The 20,918-nt window shown below is 57.1% G+C and overlaps 1 protein-coding gene across 4 annotated transcripts in view; it reads right to left on the reverse strand.

Annotated features, from left to right (window-relative positions):
- LOC146830122 (casein kinase II subunit alpha-like) overlaps positions 1 to 20,918 on the reverse strand; it is a 235,296-nt gene that overhangs the window by 57,630 nt on the left and 156,748 nt on the right. For all 4 annotated transcript variants that reach the window (XM_085604348.1, XM_085604346.1, XM_085604349.1 and 1 more), the window contains one exon: positions 20,646 to 20,705. In XM_085604348.1, the coding sequence (XP_085460474.1) occupies positions 20,646 to 20,705 (60 nt within the window). The remainder of the gene's footprint in view (positions 1 to 20,645; positions 20,706 to 20,918) is intronic.

Below are 20,918 nucleotides of genomic sequence, written 5' to 3' on the forward strand. Positions count from 1 at the left end.
TTGTTCTCAGTCATCCAACGTGCCAAAGGGGCAGCTTCTTCTCAGTCATCCAACGTGCCAAAGGGGCAGCTTGTTCTCAGAGTCATCCAACGTGCCAAAGGGGCAGCTTGTTCTCAGAGTCATCCAACGTGCCAAAGGGGCAGCTTGTTCTCAGAGTCATCCAACGTGCCAAAGGGGCAGCTTGTTCTCAGACATACATTCGACGTGCCAAAGGTGCATGTATCAAAGACTTTCTTACCAGGATACAGCCCTGGAGAGAGATTGATCCCAAGAATCAATCTCTCCACGCGCGGGATCACAAAACGGACAGGATCTAGTCACAGGATCCCGGGCACTGCCCTTCTGCTCTCCGCAGCAGCCGATAAGGGCTCTGGAGCAAGGGATAATGCACACTGACTGGACCTGGGCATGAGGAACATACCAGGGGTCGGGGGCACCCAAGGCCCGATTGGGGGCACCCAAGGTGGCCACCAGGAGTATGAGGGGGTACCAGGGGCCAGAGGGGTGCTGGCACCAGTTGCCCGAGCGGGTACATGAGAAGGGTACTATGGGCACAAGGTGGGCACCAGGAGCGCGAGGCAAGCACCAGGGGCATGAGGAGGTCTGAGGCGTGCACCAAGGACATGAGGAGTACTATGGGCACAAGGTGGGCACCAGGGTCACACGAGGCGGGCACGAGGTGGGCACCAGAAGCTGAGGCTTCTGTTCAGAGGAGCAGAGAGGTGAGGTCACTGAGTGAAGTTTATATCCTGCGCAGCGCCAGTCCTACAGGGAGGGGGCGCAGACGCTACACCTGAGGCCTGCTGCTTCACTAAACCAGAGCAGGCGCCGATAGAGCGCCGAGTGGAAGAAAGGAGTAATGGTGAAAGGTGAGGCCCTGGTGCACGAGGCGGGCACCAGGGACATACGAGGGGTTACTATGGGCACAAGGCGTGCACCAGGGACACGAGGCGGGTACCAGAAGCAGAGGCTTCTGTTCAGAAGAGCAGAGAGGTGAGGTCACGGAGTGACGTTTATATCCTGCGCAGCGCCAGTCCTACAGGGAGGGGGCGCAGACGCTACACCCGAGGCCTGCAGCTTCACTAAACCAGAGCCGGCGCTGACAGAGCGCCGAGTGGAAGAAAGGAGTGATGAAAGGTAAGGCCCTGGGGCAGCCTCTGTCCGCGCACAACAAACTGGACTACCCAACCAGGAAGGGCAGCCTTCGGCCACTGGCAGGGGAGAATCACGCGCTCCGAAACCACCAAACACTGGCCTGGCAACCGCGGGCTGCTGACCCAGCAAGGACCTCGAGGCGCTACCAAGGCTCCGTGTCTCCAGGAAACTGTGAAACAAGGCCTGGCACGGCTCGTTCCTCCAGGCAGGCAGGGCCCGGGTCAGGTACAGAGATCCTGCTCACGGGACTCCACACAGCCAGCGCCGCTCGGAGGCGCTACAGCCTTCGAGGAGCTGCACAAAAGCTGCGGGGACAGGGCGTTACTATAACAGACCCTACAAGGGCGACAGCGCTTTGTGGAGTCACGGTTCACTTGCGAATAGAAGGGCATGTGGGAGGAAAACTGCGTAGAAACATAGGGCAAAATTCGACAAAATAACCCAAAGATCAGCATATATTAGCATGCAGATGAGTCCTAAACAATATATAAATTAAGTGTGGTTAAGTTTAGATTTGAAGATTAGAATTCTGGGAGTAAGGTTCAAATGCGGGGAGGGGGGGCACTACAGATCCCAGGTGCATTCCCTGATAAGGTGCGTTTCAAGGTGGTTGCCATTTTGAGATGGAGGACTTTGACACTCCTACAAGTTTGTGACTGAGGTAAGGAGCGGGAAGAGGTGGTGTAAGGGAGCTCATTTGTGGTGCAGGAATCTTGTGGTGAACTGAAGGTCACAGGTAGTGGATCCAACCACACCTCAGCCTTTAATCCTTCCGAGGTCGACCAAATTAGGACCACTGGACTACTGTTCAAGCGCTCTCATGAAAGAAAGGGCCTGGTGAACACATCACTAGTGGTCATTACTAAGACGGACACAGGAGCGGCGGAAAGGGAATGAGTGTGGACCTGCAGGTGTGCAGAGTGCACCAAGTGTGCGTAGGTGTGCAAACACGGAGACAGGAAGAGCAGTGTTGAAGAAGGATAAACAGGGCACGTGATGCAGGTGCGGCTCAGCAGACACGACAGTGGGGCAGCATGTTGTGCTGAAGTGTGCCTGCTGCCAAGTGAATAAGTGAATATGCAGGTGAATCTGAGTGTGCACCCCTTAAAGTGGGAGGCGGAGGGCGTGGCTAGGAATGTCAAGATGAAGGTCGCACTCTAAGCCCCTCCCTCATCCGCTCCCATCCTCCCGCCATCAGGGACTCCTGCTCCTCCCCACTGGACCCGCTGCTCCATGTGGTCCGGTTCGGCGTGCGGCTCGGGCGACCATGGCTCCCGTGTGGAGGCCACACTCCACAGAGCGGTCTCCTTCCATCCTGGTGGCACAGCGTGGCCGGACCTTCGGTGAGACAGGCCGTGGGATGCCCTTATCCTCCCCCATCATCAGGGACTCCTGCTCCTCCCCACTGGACCCGCTGCTCCCTGTGGTCCGGTTCGGCGTGCGGCTCGGGCGACCTTGGCTCCCGTGTGGTGGCCACATGCTACAGAGCGGTACAAAAGGGGTGGTGATGGACAGAGTATCAGAACCAATCAAACACTCACACCCAGTCAACAGATCTGGGTTTGATCCATCACCGTTCTTTAGCCCACTCTGCCACCCCAGTTCAGACATGGCCATATGCAAATCAGTCTGACCCTGTGCCTCATGGGAACAGTCCAGCCCGAACTGTCAAGCCATGCCTTCCCTGGACCGTCCATCACCACCCCCTTTTGTACCGCTTTGTTCGCCATAAGTTGGCAGGGTATGCTCAGACGTGAGTCCCTTGCTCACTTTGCCACTGGATTCAAGCAAGCCTGGCTGAAGACGGCTGAAATGCCAGAAACCGGTCCTAGGAAGCTTGTTTCCGGTCCAGGGAAGGCATGGCTTGGCAGTTCGGGCTGGACTGTTCCCATGAGGCACAGGGTCAGACTGATTTGCATATGGCCATGTCTGAACTGGGGTGGCAGAGTGGGCTAAAGAACGGTGATGGATCAAACCCAGATCTGTTGACTGGGTGTGAGTGTTTGATTGGTTCTGATACTCTGTCCATCACCACCCCCTTTTGTACCACATGCTACAGAGCGGCCCACTTCCATCCTGGTGGCACCGCGTGGCCAGACCTTCGGTGAGACAGGCCGTGGGATGCCCTCATCCGCTCCCATCATCAGGGACTCTTGCTCCTCCCCACTGGACCCGCTGCTCCCTGTGGTCTGGTTCGGCATGCGGCTCGGGCGACCTTGGCTCCCGTGTGGCGGCCACACTCCACAGAGCGGTCTCCTTCCATCATGGTGGCACCGTGGCACCCGCATGGCCCGGCCTTCGGTGGGACGGGGCGCGGAGCCTCTTGAAGGTAACAAGACCGAGAGACACTTTTCTACAAAGCCACTGCGGACCATTGGCAGTGGGCTGCACTGCTTTGGGGCTCCCCCTGCCGCGGCCTCCTGATCCCCAGGCACTCCACTCCAGCACTGCGGTGCCTTGGATGGCTGGAATCTGGTCCCGCTCGCAGCACTATCAGCACCTCCAGATGAGCAGGGGGGTGGGCAGGGCCTGGCCGGGCAGCTCGTGGGCCCTCTGAGACGTGCAAGGCTCCTGCCTGGTGCTTCTGTAGCCCTATCAAGACCCCCACTCCGACTTCAATGCCTGAACCCGGCGACCCGGTCCTTTCGGCGGCTGGGGCAGCTTAGTGCTGCTTTACCTCTCGTTGCCTGGGGCTCGCGGCACGCCCCCCGCACTCTGACTTAACTGGTGGGTCCCCCGCCATTGAAGAGGCCTTGGATGGATGTATATTGGACTGCTCCCGACTGCAAAAAGAACTATTGATGGACAGAATTCAGAACAATGTCATACATTCCCCTCAGTAAAGGGATCTGGGTTAAATCCATCATTCTTTTTCCCACCATGCCATGGCCATATACAAATCAGTCTTGATCCTGTGCCTCATGGGAACAGTCCAGCCCGAACTGCCAAGCCAGGTCCTCCCTGGACAGGAAACTAGCATCCTAGGACCGGTTTCGGGATTTCACCCCTCTTCAGCCGGAATAGCTTGATTCCAGTGGTATGGAGAGCACGGGACCCACGTCTGGGCATACCTTTCCCACTCGGGGTGACAAATGCAAAAACAACAGTTGATGGACAGAATGCAGAACAAGGTCATATATTCACCCCAGTACAGAGATCTGGGCCTAAATCCATGTTTTTTTTGCTCACCATGCCATTTCAGTTTGGACCCAGCCATATGCAAATTAGTCTTGACCCAGCGCCCAATAGGAATAGTCCAGCCCTAAATGCCAAGCTAGGTCCTGGACTGGAAAAAGCATCCTAGGACCGGTTTTGGGGTTTCACCCCTCTTCAGCCAGGGTAGCTTGATTCCAGTGGCATGGAGAGCACAGAACCCACGTCTGGGCATACCCGTCCCACACCATGCCATTCAGTTTGGGCACAGGGTCAGGACTGATTTGCATATGGCTGGGTCCAAACTGGAATGGCGAGCAAAAAAATGAAGGATTTAAGCCCAGATCTCTGTACTGGGGTGAATGTATGACATTGTTCTGCATTCTGTCCATCAATTGTTCTTTTTGTATTGGTCACCCCAAGTGGGACGGGTATGCGCAGACGTGGGTCCCGTGCTCTCCATGCCACTGGAGTCAAGCTGTCCTGCACGATGAGGGCTCAACTTCTGACTTCTAGATTGCTTGAAAGGCGCTGCAGTCCTAGTTTTTGCACAACAGCAACCCGATGTCCTGATGCTCCAGGAGACCCACCATGTGGGTAATCGCTGGCGCGTAGAGGCTATGACAGGGTTTTTAACTCGGGCTTCACTGGGTAGCGATCCTACTGCGTCGCTCCTTTTCTATGACTGTTGCCCGCGACATTAGTGAGCCCCAGGGCTTTCATCACGATCACTGGCGTGATCGAAGGTCAATGAGTCTATGCTCCCCCAGCAACTCTAGAAGCTTTTCTCAATGCCCTGTCTAAGGTACTTAGCGATGTCCCACAGGGACAGACGCCAATGGGTGGTGACTTCAAAGCAGTCCCCATCCTGGGTATTGGTGCTACGGATCACCCCTCTGTATCCCAAGGTGCCGGGGCCAGGCACCTCTCAGACTGGGCAACAATCAATGGTCTCTGATGCGTGGAGGATATGAAAACCCCAAACGTCGTCAACTCACACAGACCTCTGTGGCACAACATACTCATTCCCACATTGACCTTGTTTTCATGCCGGCCCTAGATTGTAGCGCTGTATCACAGGCCCAGATACTCCCTGGCAGTATATCGGACCATGCTCTCCTATTACTTCACCTTGGCTCCTCCAGGAATGGCCCACATCCTATGTGGGGCCTATACGCAGGGTATCTTCAAAATAAACGTTATGTTCAGACCCATGGAACAAAGTTACAAGCTAATGTCCAATGCAACGAAAAGCTGTCAGCACCCTCTGAGCCGCCAGCAAAGCGGCCCATTAAGGGGTTTGCCAGAGCGCAACTCCGCATGCAAGAACAAACCCACTGCCTCCATATCACTCAACGTGAGGCCCGCGCCCTTAGGTTGGAGAAACGCCACGCGGCAGAGCCAGACAGCGAGGTCTTCAGGCAGCTGAGCTTTTTGTGTGACGAGATCCATTCCAGTCTCTAGAAGCTGCCAAGCACAGCTGGCTCGCCACAACAGCCAGGGTCTGTGAGACCGGCCTCGTGGCGTGGGCCCTCCCGACCAGCCAGCCACCCTGCAACCGCACCTGATCCCCGATGTCACAGACTTCCGGCCACCATGGCCCAACAACCCGATGGCCGGCCAAGGCGCCAGCAACACCCTAGACCCTACCACGCATGCCCGGCCGAGAGAGCGAGAAACCCCCAAGCCAGACCAGGAGACGCCGTCCCTGTCACACCTCTGGTCTCCTCCCCAAGGAGGGTTTCGATCGGCCACCAGGCCCCCGGTGAGCGGGCGCCTCGCCTGCTGGGCGTCTGGAGTCCTTCCCAGACCCACCCGAACAGATCAAAGGGCCGAGTGACAGGAAATCCCGACACACCGCCCCCAGGCACCAAGACCCATCTCCGCGAGGTCTCCGGACTTCAAAGAGGAGGGGGAGTATAACAAGGGGTGCTGAAGGGACGGGAGAGAGAGAAGACCTGGACCTACGAGAGCCCTGCTGACCTGGTCGCGGCTCGATCGATCCCTGAACGGAAGAACGCTCCCCGAACTCTGAACCATCTGAGCCCTGCTGACGCTGTCGCGGCTCCCCGCACTCTGAACCATCTGAGCCCTGCAGACGCCGTCGCGGCTCCCCGACTCCGAAACCACCTGTGCCTGCTGAGTGACTCGCGGCACTCTCCTCTAGAAGAATCGTCAGAAATTGTCAAGAGAAACAACATCCCCCAGCTCGAGGATTGAGAGCTGTGCGAAGGATACTCCGCAGAGACACTGAACTCAGAGACTGTCCCGCTACCCCCATCACGACATTATCGCCGCTTGTGGCGCTGCTTCAATACCGGCATTTCGGATCATAAAGGTCCCTAAAGGTTAACGATAAAGTACTGTCTGACGAAGAACTACTGTGTGGTGTCCCTCTGTCCGAGAGTGCAAGCTCAGCGTGTGCGATCCTAGGAACGAGACCCTTCCAGGAAGGGCCTCCCCGCCCTTGCTCGGCCTAACTCTGGGAGAGGTGGGTCGAAGGGTGGTCCGGAACGTATTCCGAAGCCCCCCGGAGAACGCCTTTCCAACATTTGGTGGCAGACGACAGGATCCGAGCCGACACCTAGAGATCGTGCATTAAACGGCTGACGCACTACCGGAAAGAGATGGAAGGAGAAACCTCCCTAGGTGCCGCAGGTACCAACACAAGCTCGACATTCCGAGAGGACCAGTTGGAATATTATACGCACCGAGAATTAAAACAATTCTGCAAAGACCTTGGAATCGCTACCACCGGATTAAGCACGAAAGAAGATTTCCAGGGAGCATTGAAGACCTGGGTCGAGGCAGGAGCTTCCCTGGCCCAAACAGAAAGAGAGCCGCCAAACGAACCACGAAGCATCCCGGTAAGGAGCAGCGCCCCAGAAGGGGGCCTATCCCCGGAGGAACTAGCAGACCGAGAAAGGGGCCGCAACCACGAACTAGAACTAGCAAAACTGAAAATCGAGGGAGAGCTAAAACTGGCCGAGAAAAAATTGGCGGTAGAACAATTACGCCTACAAGGAGAACTTGAGGAAAAAAAACGCCAGAGAGAACACGAAGAAAGAAAACTCCAACTAGAACACGAACGCAGCCTCAAGGAGATCGAGCTCAAGGCTAAAAGTGAGGAGTCCAGACCCTCGGGAAATCAACCATCCTCCTCCACCGTGGAACCAAAGGTCCACATCCCCAAGGATGTGGTGAAGGAATACTACAAAAACGACGACATCCAGCAATGGTTCAAGGCCTACGAAGTTGCCATGACCTCCCACCGAGTTCCGCAGAAAGACTGGGGGGCTGGTTTGTGGGGCCGGTTCCTGAGCGAGGGGAGAGATACCCTGCTGGACCTGCCCTCCACGGTGCTGAACTCCTACAGCCACATGAAAGAGGCCCTAGTAGCCAGATATGGGCTCACCCCCGAGATGTACCGGCAACGGTTTCGAGACGGCAAGAAGATACCCGGTACCACATGGGTAGAGTACGTGAACTTTTACAGCCGGGCCTTGGACGGGTGGATCAAGGGCAGCAAGGTCTCCACCTTTGAGGAGTTGTTCGATCTAAGAGCGTGGGAACACTTGTCCGCCAATTGCTTTGTGGAGTTACGGCAGCACCTCCTGGACAGCAAGCTCACTGACCCGCGAAAACTGGCCGTCGAGGCTGACCGATGGGTGAACACCCGGGCCTCCCGGGGTCCTGTGGGAGACTACGGTCGCCACAGTCAGGGACCCCCCCGCCAGAGGGGCGGAGGGAACCAAGGCCGACCGAGGGAATTCCCGGGGGGCTCCCAGCACAGTCCCCCCAGAGGCCAACCTCCGCACTTTCCAGCCCCATCTCCAGCCAGCACCGGGCCACCGGGGAGGTCGGGACCCCGAGTCAAGATCACCTGTTTACGCTGCCAACAGACCGGATACTATGTCAGTGACCCCCAGTGTCCCCATGTACCACCGACCCGCAACAACAACCCCTCCGGCTCGACAAATGGCCTCCGTAGCCCTAGGAGAAGAGATGGAAGATTCCGAAGAGTGGGAAACAGCCGCCATGGCCCTGGTCTCCCTAGGGGACCGAGAGATGGTCCCTGGAACACCCCTACCCGCCAACACGAAGAAGTACCGACAGCAGGTGACGGTCAACGGTCACCGCGTCGAGGGCCTCCGCGACACCGGGGCGAGTGTCACAGCGGTCCACTGCCACCTGGTCTCTGAAGACCAGATCCTGCCCGACGCCTTCTGTCCAGTCATATCTTCGGACAAGTCCGAGAGCCTATGCCGAATGGCCCTGGTACCCTTCGAATCTGGGGGGGGGGGGGAGTCACCGGTAAATTGAGGGTGGCAGTCCGAACCTCCCAACCCGTAGACTGCCTCCTGGGCAACGACCTCGAGAGCTCCCCGTGGGGACAAGTGGAACGAAGAGCCCATCTAGAGATGATGGGCCTACCCGAATGGGTATGCGCCACCACGCGCTCTATGACTGCCCGATTGCCTTCCTCCGAGGGAGTTGAGGCCATGCCGCTGAACACAGTCGCCGTACCCGAGGTCCGGGACGCACTACCCGAGCCCGACGAACCTCTTCCGGAAGAAGAAACCGTTCCCGATAATGGGTCAGTGCATCCAGATCCCGGGCCCCTGACCGAGCTCGGGGACCTGCCCGAGATGGCCCAGTGGCACTGCGAGGGAGGTCCCTCCCGAGCAGAATTCTGCCAGGAACAGGCCACCTGCCCTTCCCTCATTGGACCCCGACAGCAGGCCAAAGCCCAGGCAGCAGGTGACCAGTCCGGCACACACTGGATATATTGGGAAAACGGCCTCCTGTACAGCGAACAGAAGTCGGCCGAGCTGGGATCGGCACGAGTACTGGTGGTACCCCTGCGCTTCCGAAGTCTCCTCCTGGGCCTAGCCCATGATGTACCCCTGGCAGGACACTTAGGCCAAGACAAGACCTACCAGCGACTAGTTACCCACTTCTATTGGCCCAAGATGCGAGCGAATGTGGAGACCCACTGCAAGTCATGCCTCACGTGCCAGGCCAGCAGAAAGAGTGGGGGGAAGCGCAAGGCTCCACTACAACCCTTCCCCGTTGTTAGTACCCCTTTTGAGCGGGTGGGGATCGACATCGTGGGACCCCTGGAACCCAAGACCGGCCAGGGCCACCGATTCATCCTCGTCCTGGTGGACCATGCCACCCGCTACCCCGAGGCCATTCCCCTCCGCACCGTGACGGCCCCTGTGGTAGGCCGGGCCTTGATGGGGATCTTCTCCCGCGTGGGGTTCCCTCGCGAAGTCGTGAGTGATCGTGGTACAAACTTTATCTCCAAATACATGAGGTCCCTATGGCAGCAGTGCTGGGTATCATACAAGTTCACCACCCCCTACCACCCCAAGGGAATGGCCTAGTCGAGCGATTTAACAGGACCCTGAAGGGGATGATCATGGGCCTCGAAGAACCCCTACGCCGGAGATGGGACGTCCTCCTCCCGTGCCTCCTGTTCGCCTACCGGGAGGTTCCCCAAAAATCTCTGGGGTTCAGCCCGTTCGAATTACTGTACGGACACCCCGTCCGGGGGCCCCTGAGCCTGGTCAAGGAGGGCTGGGAAACGACTCTCCGGGGGACCCCTCCTGACGAGTTCCGCTATATCCTGGCGCTTCGCAACCAGACCCGGAAATTCCGAGAACTCGCCGAGGCCAACCTCGAGGCTAGCCAAGAAGAGATGAAGCGCTGGTATGACCAGAATGCCACGCTGGTCGAGTTTCAGCCGGGCCAACAAGTCTCGGTCATGGCCCCGGTGAAACTCTGCGCCCTCCAAGACAAGTGGACTGGTCCTGAAGGTGGTTGAGCGGAAGAGCCAAGTCACATATCTCGTTGATGTGCAGTCCCAGCGGAACCCCCTCCGAATCCTCCACGTGAACCGCCTCAAACCCCACTTTGTGAGGACGGAGTTGAGTTTGCTCCTGGCCACCAACGATGGGACTGAAGAAGACAGAGCCCCTTCCAGACCCCCTGTGTGCTAAAGAGACAGATGGCTCCGTAGAGGGGGTGAGACTGTCAACCACCCTCACCCCCCAACAGTCCGACGACTGCCGCCGGCTACTAAGACAATTCACCGACCTCTTCTCCCTAGCGTCACCGACTGGTGTGTCCATGACGTAGACACCGGCGACAGCCCGCCAGTGAGACACCGAGCCTACCGGGTCCCTGATCGGGTCCGAACCTGCATCCAGACCGAAGTAACCAAGATGTTGGCCCTCGGGGTGATTGAACCCTCCGACAGCCCCTGGGCCAGCCCGGTAGTCCTGGTCCCGAAAGCAGCTGCCCCTGGTGTCGCCCCCGAGCTGAGGTTCTGTGTGGATTACCGGGGACTCAATGCGGTCACCCGAGCGGACACTCACCCTATCCCCCGCGCAGACGAGCTCATCGACCGCCTCGGGGCCGCTCGATACCTCAGCACTTTCGACCTAGCCTGCGGATACTGGCAGATTGTCCCACTGAGGGAGCCAAGGAGCGCTCCGCCTTCTCCACCCCGGATGGGCACTACCGCTTCAGGGTGATGCCGTTTGGAATGAAGAATGCCCCGGCCACCTTCCAGCGGCTGGTGAACAGGGTTCTGGCCGGGCTGGAGGGGTTCAGCGCAGCGTACCTAGACGACATAGCAGTATTCAGCTCCCAGTGGACCGAGCACCTCCAGCACCTCCGGCAAGTACTGCTGGCCCTGCGCCAGGCCGGCCTAACCATCAAAGCCAGTAAATGTCAAATTGGACAAGGCTCAGTGATCTATCTGGGGCACCAGGTGGAAAGCGGGCAGGTCGCCCCCCTCCAGCCGAAGATAGACGCCATCTTGGCCTGGGAACCCCCAACCACCCAAACGGAAGTCCGGGCCTTCCTGGTTACTACCGGAGGTTCATTAAGAACTATGGCAGCATCGCAGGCCCCCTCACAGAGTTAACCTCCAAAAAACACCTGAAGAAAATACAATGGACTCCCCCGTGCCAAAAAGCGTTCGAACGCCTTGAAAGCCGCTATATGTACCGCTCCGGTACTCAAAGCCCCCGACTACTCTCAGGAGTTTGTGGTCCAGACAGACGCCTCGGAGCACGGCATCGGGGCAGTCCTCTAACAGTTCAACAACGAGGGCATCGATCAGCCCATAGCCTTCATCAGCCGAAGGTTGCTACCTCGAGAACAGCGGTGGAGCACCATTGAAAGAGACCTTCGCAGTAGTCTGGGCCCTCAAAAAGCTACGGCCCTACTTGTTCGGAACCCACTTCCGGGTTCAAACGGATCATCGACCCTTGCGGTGGTTGATGCAGATGAGAGGAGAAAACCCCAAGCTGCTACGATGGTCAATCTCCCTCCAGGGGATGGACTTCACTGTGGAGCATCGCCCTGGGACTGACCACGCCAACGCGGACGGCCTGTCCCGATTCTTCCGCTTCAGCGAGGAGAACCCCCAAGTGGATGGGTAGTTCTCCCCGCCTTTCAGCTGGGGGGGGGGCACGTGTGAGACCGGCCTCGTGGCGTGGGCCCTCCCGACCAGCCAGCCACCCTGCAACCACACCTGAATCCCCGATGTCACAGACTTCCGGCCACCATGGCCCAACAACCCGATGGCCGGCCAAGGCCCCAGCAACACCCTAGACCCTACCATGCATGCCCGGCCGAGAGAGCGAGAAACCCCCACGCCAGACCAGGAGACGCCGTCCCTGTCACACCTCTGGTCTCCTCCCCAAGGAGGGTTTCGATCGGCCACCAGGCCCCCGGTGAGCGGGCGCCTCGCCTGCTGGGCGTCTGGAGTCCCTCCCAGAGCCACCTGAACAGATCAAAGGGCCGAGCGACAGGAAATCCCGACACACCGCCCCCAGGCACCAAGACCCCTCTCCGCGAGGACTCCGGACTTTAAAGAGGAGGGGGGGAGTATAACAAGGGGTGCTGAAGGGACGGGAGAGAGAGAAGACCTGGACCTACGAGAGCCCTGCTGACCTAATCGCGGCTCGATCGATCCCTGAACGGAAGAACGCTCCCCGAACTCTGAACCATCTGAGCCCTGCTGACGCTGTCGCGGCTCCCCGAACTCTGAACCATCTGAGCCCTGCTGACGCTGTCGCGGCTCCCCGAACTCTGAACCATCTGAGCCCTGCTGACGCCGTCGCGGCTCCCCGACTCCGAAACCACCTGTGCCTGCTGAGTGACTCGTGGCACTCTCCTCTAGAAGAATCGGCAGAAATTGTCAAGAGAAACAACATCCCCCAGCTCGAGGATTGAGAGCTGTGCGAAGGATACTCCGCAGAGACACTGAACTCAGAGACTGTCCCGCTACCCCCATACCCCCATCACGACATTATCGCTGCTTGTGGCTCTGCTTCAATACCGGCAATTCGGATCATAAAGGTCCCTAAAGGTTAACGATAAAGTACTGTCTTACGAAGAACTACTGTGTGGTGTCCCTCTGTCCGAGAGTGCAAGCTCAGCGTGTGCGATCCTAGGAACGAGACCCTTCCAGGAAGGGCCTCCCCGCCCTTGCTCGGCCTAACTCTGGGAGAGGTGGGTCGAAGGGTGGTCCGGAACGTATTCCGAAGCCCCCCGGAGAACGCCTTTCCAACAGGGTCTATGGAGTGGAGGGGTGTGGGAGGGTGGCGAAGGGGCAGGAGAAGAATGGGAAGCTGCTACATTGCCTGGCCTCTCGTCCACAGGTGAATAGGATGGTGCCCGAAATCACCGAAGACTATGGTAATGCTTACCGTACTCTCCGGAAGATCGCGCACACATTCACCCACTACTATAAGCATCTATATGCGGCGTCCCCTCCGGTGAACCACAACCCTGCCTCCCAGTTTCTCAATGAAGTGCCTCTCCCAGACCTGTTCCAAGCTGAGGCTCAGATGTCGACGAGCCCTTAACGGCTGAAGAGTTTGGGGCGGCTATCTCTGGGGTGAATTCCAGAAAGATCCTTGGTCCTGACCGACTCCCACAGAGTACAATACGACATTCTGGCTACAGCCCTCATGGTAGCCAAGCGGAACATCGCTACTCGCTGGAAGAACTCTACCCCTCCCACCCTGTCGCAATGGAGACGGAGTGGACGGCTGCGAACAACAAGAGAAACATGTCTACGAGGCCAGTGGATGTCCCCTGAAACATGGTCGGGTATCAGGGGAAACGGCTGGGACAATTTGCCTAGGGCCTCACCTTATGATACGTGCATTGATGTGTTGCCCAACTCATGATATTTTGCAGCTCTTCTGGCCTGTACGTTGTTTAACTGCTGTAACACTTTTACCGTAACATTGGTATGCCATGTTGTACCTCTTGTGCAAAAATCTTATAAAAGCGGTTTAGCGAAAAAAAGTGGGAGGCAGAGGTAGATTACTTGTGTGCTAAAACAGAAGCCTACGGTGACAGTTTTTGCATGGAACGGACAACAAAGTAAGCAAAATGTTAGGTGCATAGGACAGGAAATGTGCGCAAATAAATGGATACACTAATTGAAATATAAGCAAACATTATAACATTTTTACTTACAGTCCTATTTACTTTAGCAGGTCAGCTGCTTACATGTTCTTAGCACAGGCAGATGGAACTATTTACTCAGAATGAGAGCCTTTTGGTGGCCGAAGCCTCACCCGGGATTCAAACCCTGCTCTCTGTGTTCCAAATTCAGTAAGACTAGCTACTGGCCCACGTCACCTGACTTATACAGGACTCGTGAAACACACCGTGCGAGCAAACTGGTGGTTAAGTAATGTAGTGCAAGGAGTAGTGAGTGCGAGTCATTGTACACACTAGTGCATTACTTAGCCGCAGGTCCCCTTCCTACAAACTCCTGCAACATCCCGGGCACCTGCGCAGCTTTGCACAGCACATACCTAGCCTCAAAGACCATCTGAAGGCTTGGCACACCCCGCAGCCCAGGTAAACCCCCAATGAAACACCCCACCACTACCATCCTCAGTAGTGGTGGTCACCCACCCATGCCTCACATGTGGAGCGACTGACCCATAATATGAGGCTTAGCGAAGGGTAATCTCAAGAAAAGGCAAGAACCGGGCGACACACTCTGCTGGGCAGGTGGAACAAGAGAGACCACGGTGTAAGGTGCATGAGGGAGAACTCACCAATACATCTCAGCTACTCACTCTTGTAGTAATGGTGGCTTATCATAGAAGCTTGATTTTCCAATCGAAGAATCCAGGGTAACCACAAACTGGCAGCCAAGCTCCAGCCACCAGCACCCGACAATATGAGGTACTGACAAGCCCAGAGGCTACCAAGCTCCAGCCACCAGCACCCGACACAATGAGGTACTGACAAGCCCAGAGGCTGCCAAGCTCCAGCCACCAACACCCGACACAATGAGGTACTGACAGGCCCAACAGACAGCCAAGCTCCAGCCGGCAGCACTGCACACAATGGAGGTACTGAGTGTCCCACAGGGAGCCAAGCTCCAGCCACCAGCACTGCACACAATGGAGGTACTGAGTGTCCCACAGGGAGCCAAGCTCCAGCCACCAGCACTGCACACAATGGAGGCACTGAGTGTCCCATAGGCAGCCACGCTCCAGCCACCAGCACTGCACACAATAGAGGTACTGACCAGCTCCACAGACAGCCAAGCTCCAGCCACCAGCCCTGCACACAATGGAGGTACTCAGTTTCCTAAAGGCAGCCACGTGCCAGCCAGCAGCACTGTACACAATGGAGGTACTGACAGGCACCACAAGCAGCTGAGATCCAGCCACCAGCACTGCACACAATGGAGGTACTGAGTGTCCTAAACACAGCCAAGATCCAGTCACCAGCACTGCACACAATGGAGGTACTGACAGGCACCACAAGCAGCCAAGCTCCAGCCACCAGCTTCCCACACAATGGAGGTACTGACTGACATGACAGGCAGCCAAGCTCCAGCCACCAGCAGTGCACACAATGGAGGTACTGACAGGCACCACAGGCAGCCAAGCTCCAGCCACCAGCAGTGCACACAATGGAGATACTGAGTGTCCCACATGGAGCCAGGTTCCAGCCACCAGCAGTGCACACAATGGAGGTACTGACAGGCACCACCGGCAGCCAAGCTCCATCCGACAGCAGGGCACACAATGGAGGTACTGACTGGCATGACAGGCAGCCAAGCTCCAGCCACCAGCACCCCACACAATGGAGGTACTGAGTGTCCCGAAGGGAGCCAAGCTCCAGCCACCAGCACTGCACACAATGGAGGTACTGAGTCCCATAGGCAGCCACACTCCAGCCACCAGTACTGCACACAATAGAGGTACTGACCAGCTCCACAGACAGCCAAGCTCCAGCCACCAGCCCTGCACACAATGGAGGTACTGAGTTTTCTAAAGGCAGCCAAGTGCCAGCCAGCAGCACTGCTCACAATGGAGGTACTGACAGGCACCACAAGCAGCTGAGATCCAGCCACCAGCACTGCACACAATGGAGGTACTGCCCAGCTCTACAGGCAGCCAAAATCCAGCCGGCAGCACCGCATACAATGGAGGTACTGACAGGCCCAACAGGCAGCCAGGCTCCAGCCGGCAGCACTGCACACAATGGAGGTACTGACAGGCACCACAAGCAGCTGAGATCCAGCCACCAGCACTGCACACAATGGAGGTACTGAGTGTCCTAAACACAGCCAAGATCCAGTCACCAGCACTGCACACAATGGAGGTACTGACAGGCACCACAAGCAGCCAAGCTCCAGCCACCAGCTACCCACACAATGGAGGTACTGACTGACATGACAGGCAGCCAAGCTCCAGCCACCAGCAGTGCACACAATGGAGGTACTGACAGGCACCACAGGCAGCCAAGCTCCAGCCACCAGCCCTGCACACAATGGAGGTACTGACTGACATGACAGGCAGCCAAGCTCCAGCCACCAGCAGGGCACACAATGGAGGTACTGACAGGCACCACAAGCAGCCATGCTCCAGCCACCAGCTTTACACACAATGGAGGTACTGACAGGCACCAAAGGCAGCCAAGATCCAGCCACCAGCAGTGCACACAATGGAGGTACTGACAGGCACCACAGCCAGCCAAGTTCCAGCCACCAGCCCTGCACACAATGGAGATACTGAGTGTCCCACATGGAGCTAGGTTCCAGCCACCAGCAGTGCACACAATGGAGATACTGACAGGCACCACCGGCAGCCAAGCTCCATCCGACAGCAGTGCACACAATGGAGGTACTGACTGGCATGACAGGCAGCCAAGCTCCAGCCACCAGCACCCCACACAATGGAGGTACTGAGTGTCCCATAGGCAGCCACGCTCCAGCCACCAGTACTGCACACAATAGAGGTACTGACCAGCTCCACAGACAGCCAAGCTCCAGCCACCAGCCCTGCACACAATGGAGGTACTGACAGGCACCACAAGCAGCTGAGATCCAGCCACCAGTACTGCACACAATGGAGGTACTGAGTGTCCTAAACACAGCCAAGATCCAGTCACCAGCACTGCACACAATGGAGGTACTGCCCAGCTCTACAGGCAGCCAAGATCCAGCCAGCAGCACCGCATACAATGGAGGTACTGACAGGCCCAACAGGCAGCCAGGCTCCAGCCGGCAGCACTGCACACAATGGAGGTACTGACTGACATGACAGGCAGCCAAGCTCCAGCCACCAGCAGTGCACACAATGGAGGTACTGACAGGCACCACAGGCAGCCAAGCTCCAGCCACCAGCCTTGCACACAATGGAGGTACTGACTGACATGACAGGCAGCCAAGCTCCAGCCACCAGCAGTGCACACAATGGAGGTACTGACAGGCACCACAAGCAGCCAAGCTCCAGCCACCAGCTTTACACACAATGGAGGTACTGACAGGCACCAAAGGCAGCCAAGCTCCAGCCACCAGCAGTGCACACAATGGAGGTACTGACAGGCACCACAGCCAGCCAAGTTCCAGCCACCAGCCCTGCACACAATGGAGATACTGAGTGTCCCACATGGAGCTAGGTTCCAGCCACCAGCAGTGTACACAATGGAGATACTGACGTGCACCACCGGCAGCCAAGCTCCATCCGACAGCAGTGCACACAATGGAGGTACTGACTGGCATGACAGGCAGCCAAGCTCCAGCCACCAGCACCCCACACAATGGAGGTACTGAGTGTCCCATAGGCAGCCACGCTCCAGCCACCAGTACTGCACACAATAGAGGTACTGACCAGCTCCACAGACAGCCAAGCTCCAGCCACCAGCCCTGCACACAATGGAGGTACTGACAGGCACCACAAGCAGCGGAGATCCAGCCACCAGTACTGCACACAATGGAGGTACTGAGTGTCCTAAACACAGCCAAGATCCAGTCACCAGCACTGCACACAATGGAGGTACTGCCCAGCTCTACAGGCAGCCAAGATCCAGCCAGCAGCACCGCATACAATGGAGGTACTGACAGGCCCAACAGGCAGCCAGGCTCCAGCCGGCAGCACTGCACACAATGGAGGTACTGACAGGCACCGCAAGCAGCCACGCTCCAGCCACCAGCCCTGCACACAATGGAGGTACTGAGTGTCCCACAGGGAGCCAAGCTCCAGCCACCAGCACTGCACACAATAGAGGTACTGAGTGTCCCACAGGGAGCCAAATTCAAAACACCAGCATTCCACACAATGGAGGTACTGACAGGCACCACAGGAAACAAAGCTCCAGCCACCAGCATCCCACGCAATGGAGGTACTCCGTGTCTCACAAGCAGCCAAGCTACATCCAACAGCACTGCACACAATGGAGGTACTGACAGGCACCACAGGCAGCAAAGCTCCAGCCTTGCACAAAATGGAGGTACGGGGTGTCCCATATGGAGCCAAGCTCCAGCCACCAGCAGTGCACACAATGGAGGTACTGACCAGCTCCACAGGCAGCCAAGCTCCAGCCACCAGCAATGCACACAATGGAGGTACTGACAGGCACCACAAGCAGCCAAGCTCCAGCCACCAGCTTCCCACACAATGGAGGTACTGACAGGCACCAAAGGCAGCCAAGCTCCAGCCACCAGCAGTGCACACAATGGAGGTACTGACAGGCACCACAGCCAGCCAAGCTCCAGCCACCAGCCCTGCACACAATGGAGATACTGAGAGTCCCACATGGAGCCAGGTTCCAGCCACCAACCAGCAGTGCACACAATGGAGGTACTGACTGACATGACAGGCAGCCAAGCTCCAGCCACCAGCACCCCACACAATGGAGGTACTGAGTGTCCCACAGGGAGCCAAGCTCCAGCCACCAGCACTGCACACAATGGAGGTACTGAGTGTCCCATAGGCAGCCACGCTCCAGCCACCAGTACTGCACGCAATAGAGGTACTGACCAGCTCCACAGACAGCCAAGCTCCAGCCACCAGCCCTGCACACAATGGAGGTACTGAGTTTTCTAAAGGCAGCCAAGATCCAGTCACCAGCACTGCACACAATGGAGGTACTGCCCAGCTCTACAGGCAGCCAAGATCCAGCCGGCAGCACCGCATACAATGGAGGTACTGACAGGCCCAACAGGCAGCCAGGCTCCAGCCGGCAGCACTGCACACAATGGAGGTACTGACAGGCACCACAAGCAGCCACGCTCCAGCCACCAGCCCTGCAACCAAAGTGGAGGTACTGAGTGTCCCACAGGGAGCCAAATTCAAAACACCAGCACTCCACACAATGGAGGTACTGACAGACACCATAGGCAACCAAGCTCCAGCCACCAGCACCCCACACAATGGAGGTACTGAACAGCTCCAGAGGCAGCCATGCTCCAGCCAGCAGCAGTGCACACAATGGAGGTACTGACTGGCACCACAGGCAGCCAAGCTCCAGCCATCAGCAATGCACACAATGGAGGTACGGGGTGTCCCACATGGAGCCAAGCTCCAGCCACCAGCAGTGCACACAATGGAGGTACTGACCAGCTCCACAGGCAGCCAAGCTCCATCCAACAGCAGTGCACACAATGGAGGTACTGACAGGCACCACAAGCAGCCAAGCTCCAGCCACCAGCTTCCCACACAATTGAGGTACTGACAGGCACCAAAGGCAGCCAAGCTCCAGCCACAAGCAGTGCACACAATGGAGGTACTGACAGGCACCACAGGCAGCCAAGCTCCAGCCACCAGCCCTGCACACAATGGAGATACTGAGTGTCCCACATGGAGCCAGGTTCCAGCCACCAGCAGTGCACACAATGGAGGTACTGACAGGCACCACCGGCAGCCAAGCTCCATCCGACAGCAGTGCACACAATGGAGGTACTGACTGGCATGACAGGCAGCCAAGCTCCAGCCACCAGCATCCCACACAATGGAGGTACTGAGTGTCCTAAAGGCAGCCAAGCTCCAGCAGTGCACACAATGGAGGTACTGACAGGCACCACATGCAGCCAAGCTCCAGCCACCAGCTTCCCACACAATGGAGGTACTGAGTGTCCCAAAGGCAGCCAAGCTCCAGCCACCAGCACCCCACACAATGGAGGTACTGAGTGTCTCACAGGCAGCCAAGCTCTAGCCAACAGCAGTGCACCCAATGGAGGTACTGACAGGCACCACAGGCAGCAAAGCTCCAGCCCTGCACACAATGGAGGTACTGAGTGTCCCACATGGAGCCAAGTTCCATCCACGAGCAGTGCACACAATGGAGGTACTGACAGGCACCACATGCAGCCAATCTCTAGTCACCAGCTTCTCACCCAATGGAGGTACTGACATGCACGACAGGCAGCCAAGCTCCAGCCACCAGCTCTGCACACAATGGAGGTACTGACGGCCACGACAGGCAGCCAAGCTCCAGCCACCAGCCCTACACACAATGGAGGTACTGACCGGCACGACAGGCAGCCAAGCTCCAGCCACCAGCAGTGCACACAATGGAGGTACTGACAAGCCCCCCAGGCAGCCAAGCTCCAGCCATAATGGGGGTGGGAGGGTGTTTCTACTTCAAGTCACAGAATCAAAAGAGCTTTATAAACCAAAAGAAAAAAACACATACTAATAAATGTGAGCAGGAGAGGAGTACTTCAACAAGCGTGTGGTAAAAACATGTATATAGTAAAAAGTTTGCAGGTGTTGACATTTATGGCTGCTTGTGATGGACTGTAGGAGTGTCTATGGAATGTGTGTCTGTCTGTCTGTCTGTCTGTCTGTCTGTCTGTCTGTCTGTCTGCCTAAAACACATGCCCATGGTCCTCTACAAACCACCTGCATCTCTCAGGAGCAGGGGCTGGACTAACTTTCAAAGACCGAGACAAACTAAAGGGCAGCAGCTGAAAAGAAAGCAGGAAAACACCAGGGAATGGCCCTGTCACTATCTCACATACGAGGCCACTGTAAGCGGACCGCACTCACCTTCAAAATCTCATACATGTAGAAGCGAATGTCGAAGTCTGATAACGTCTGGTACAATTGCTGCAAAACAAGATTGAAAGTAGGCGTTAGCACCCAGAATACCAACCACTCACCACAGTCCTCTACACCCCACCAGGCTCCCTGCTGCTCCTCCTCCGTCAGAGACTTCGGTCACTATCCCTCTTTCACTCGACCCACTGAGCGTGCCAGTGCCTTGGTACCTACCACACAGAGCACTAGTGACACAGGGCTTGTGTCCTTGTACCCCATCCC

This window comes from Triturus cristatus, chromosome 5_1, assembly GCF_964204655.1.
Source record: "Triturus cristatus chromosome 5_1, aTriCri1.1, whole genome shotgun sequence".
Lineage (NCBI taxonomy): Eukaryota > Metazoa > Chordata > Amphibia > Caudata > Salamandridae > Triturus > Triturus cristatus.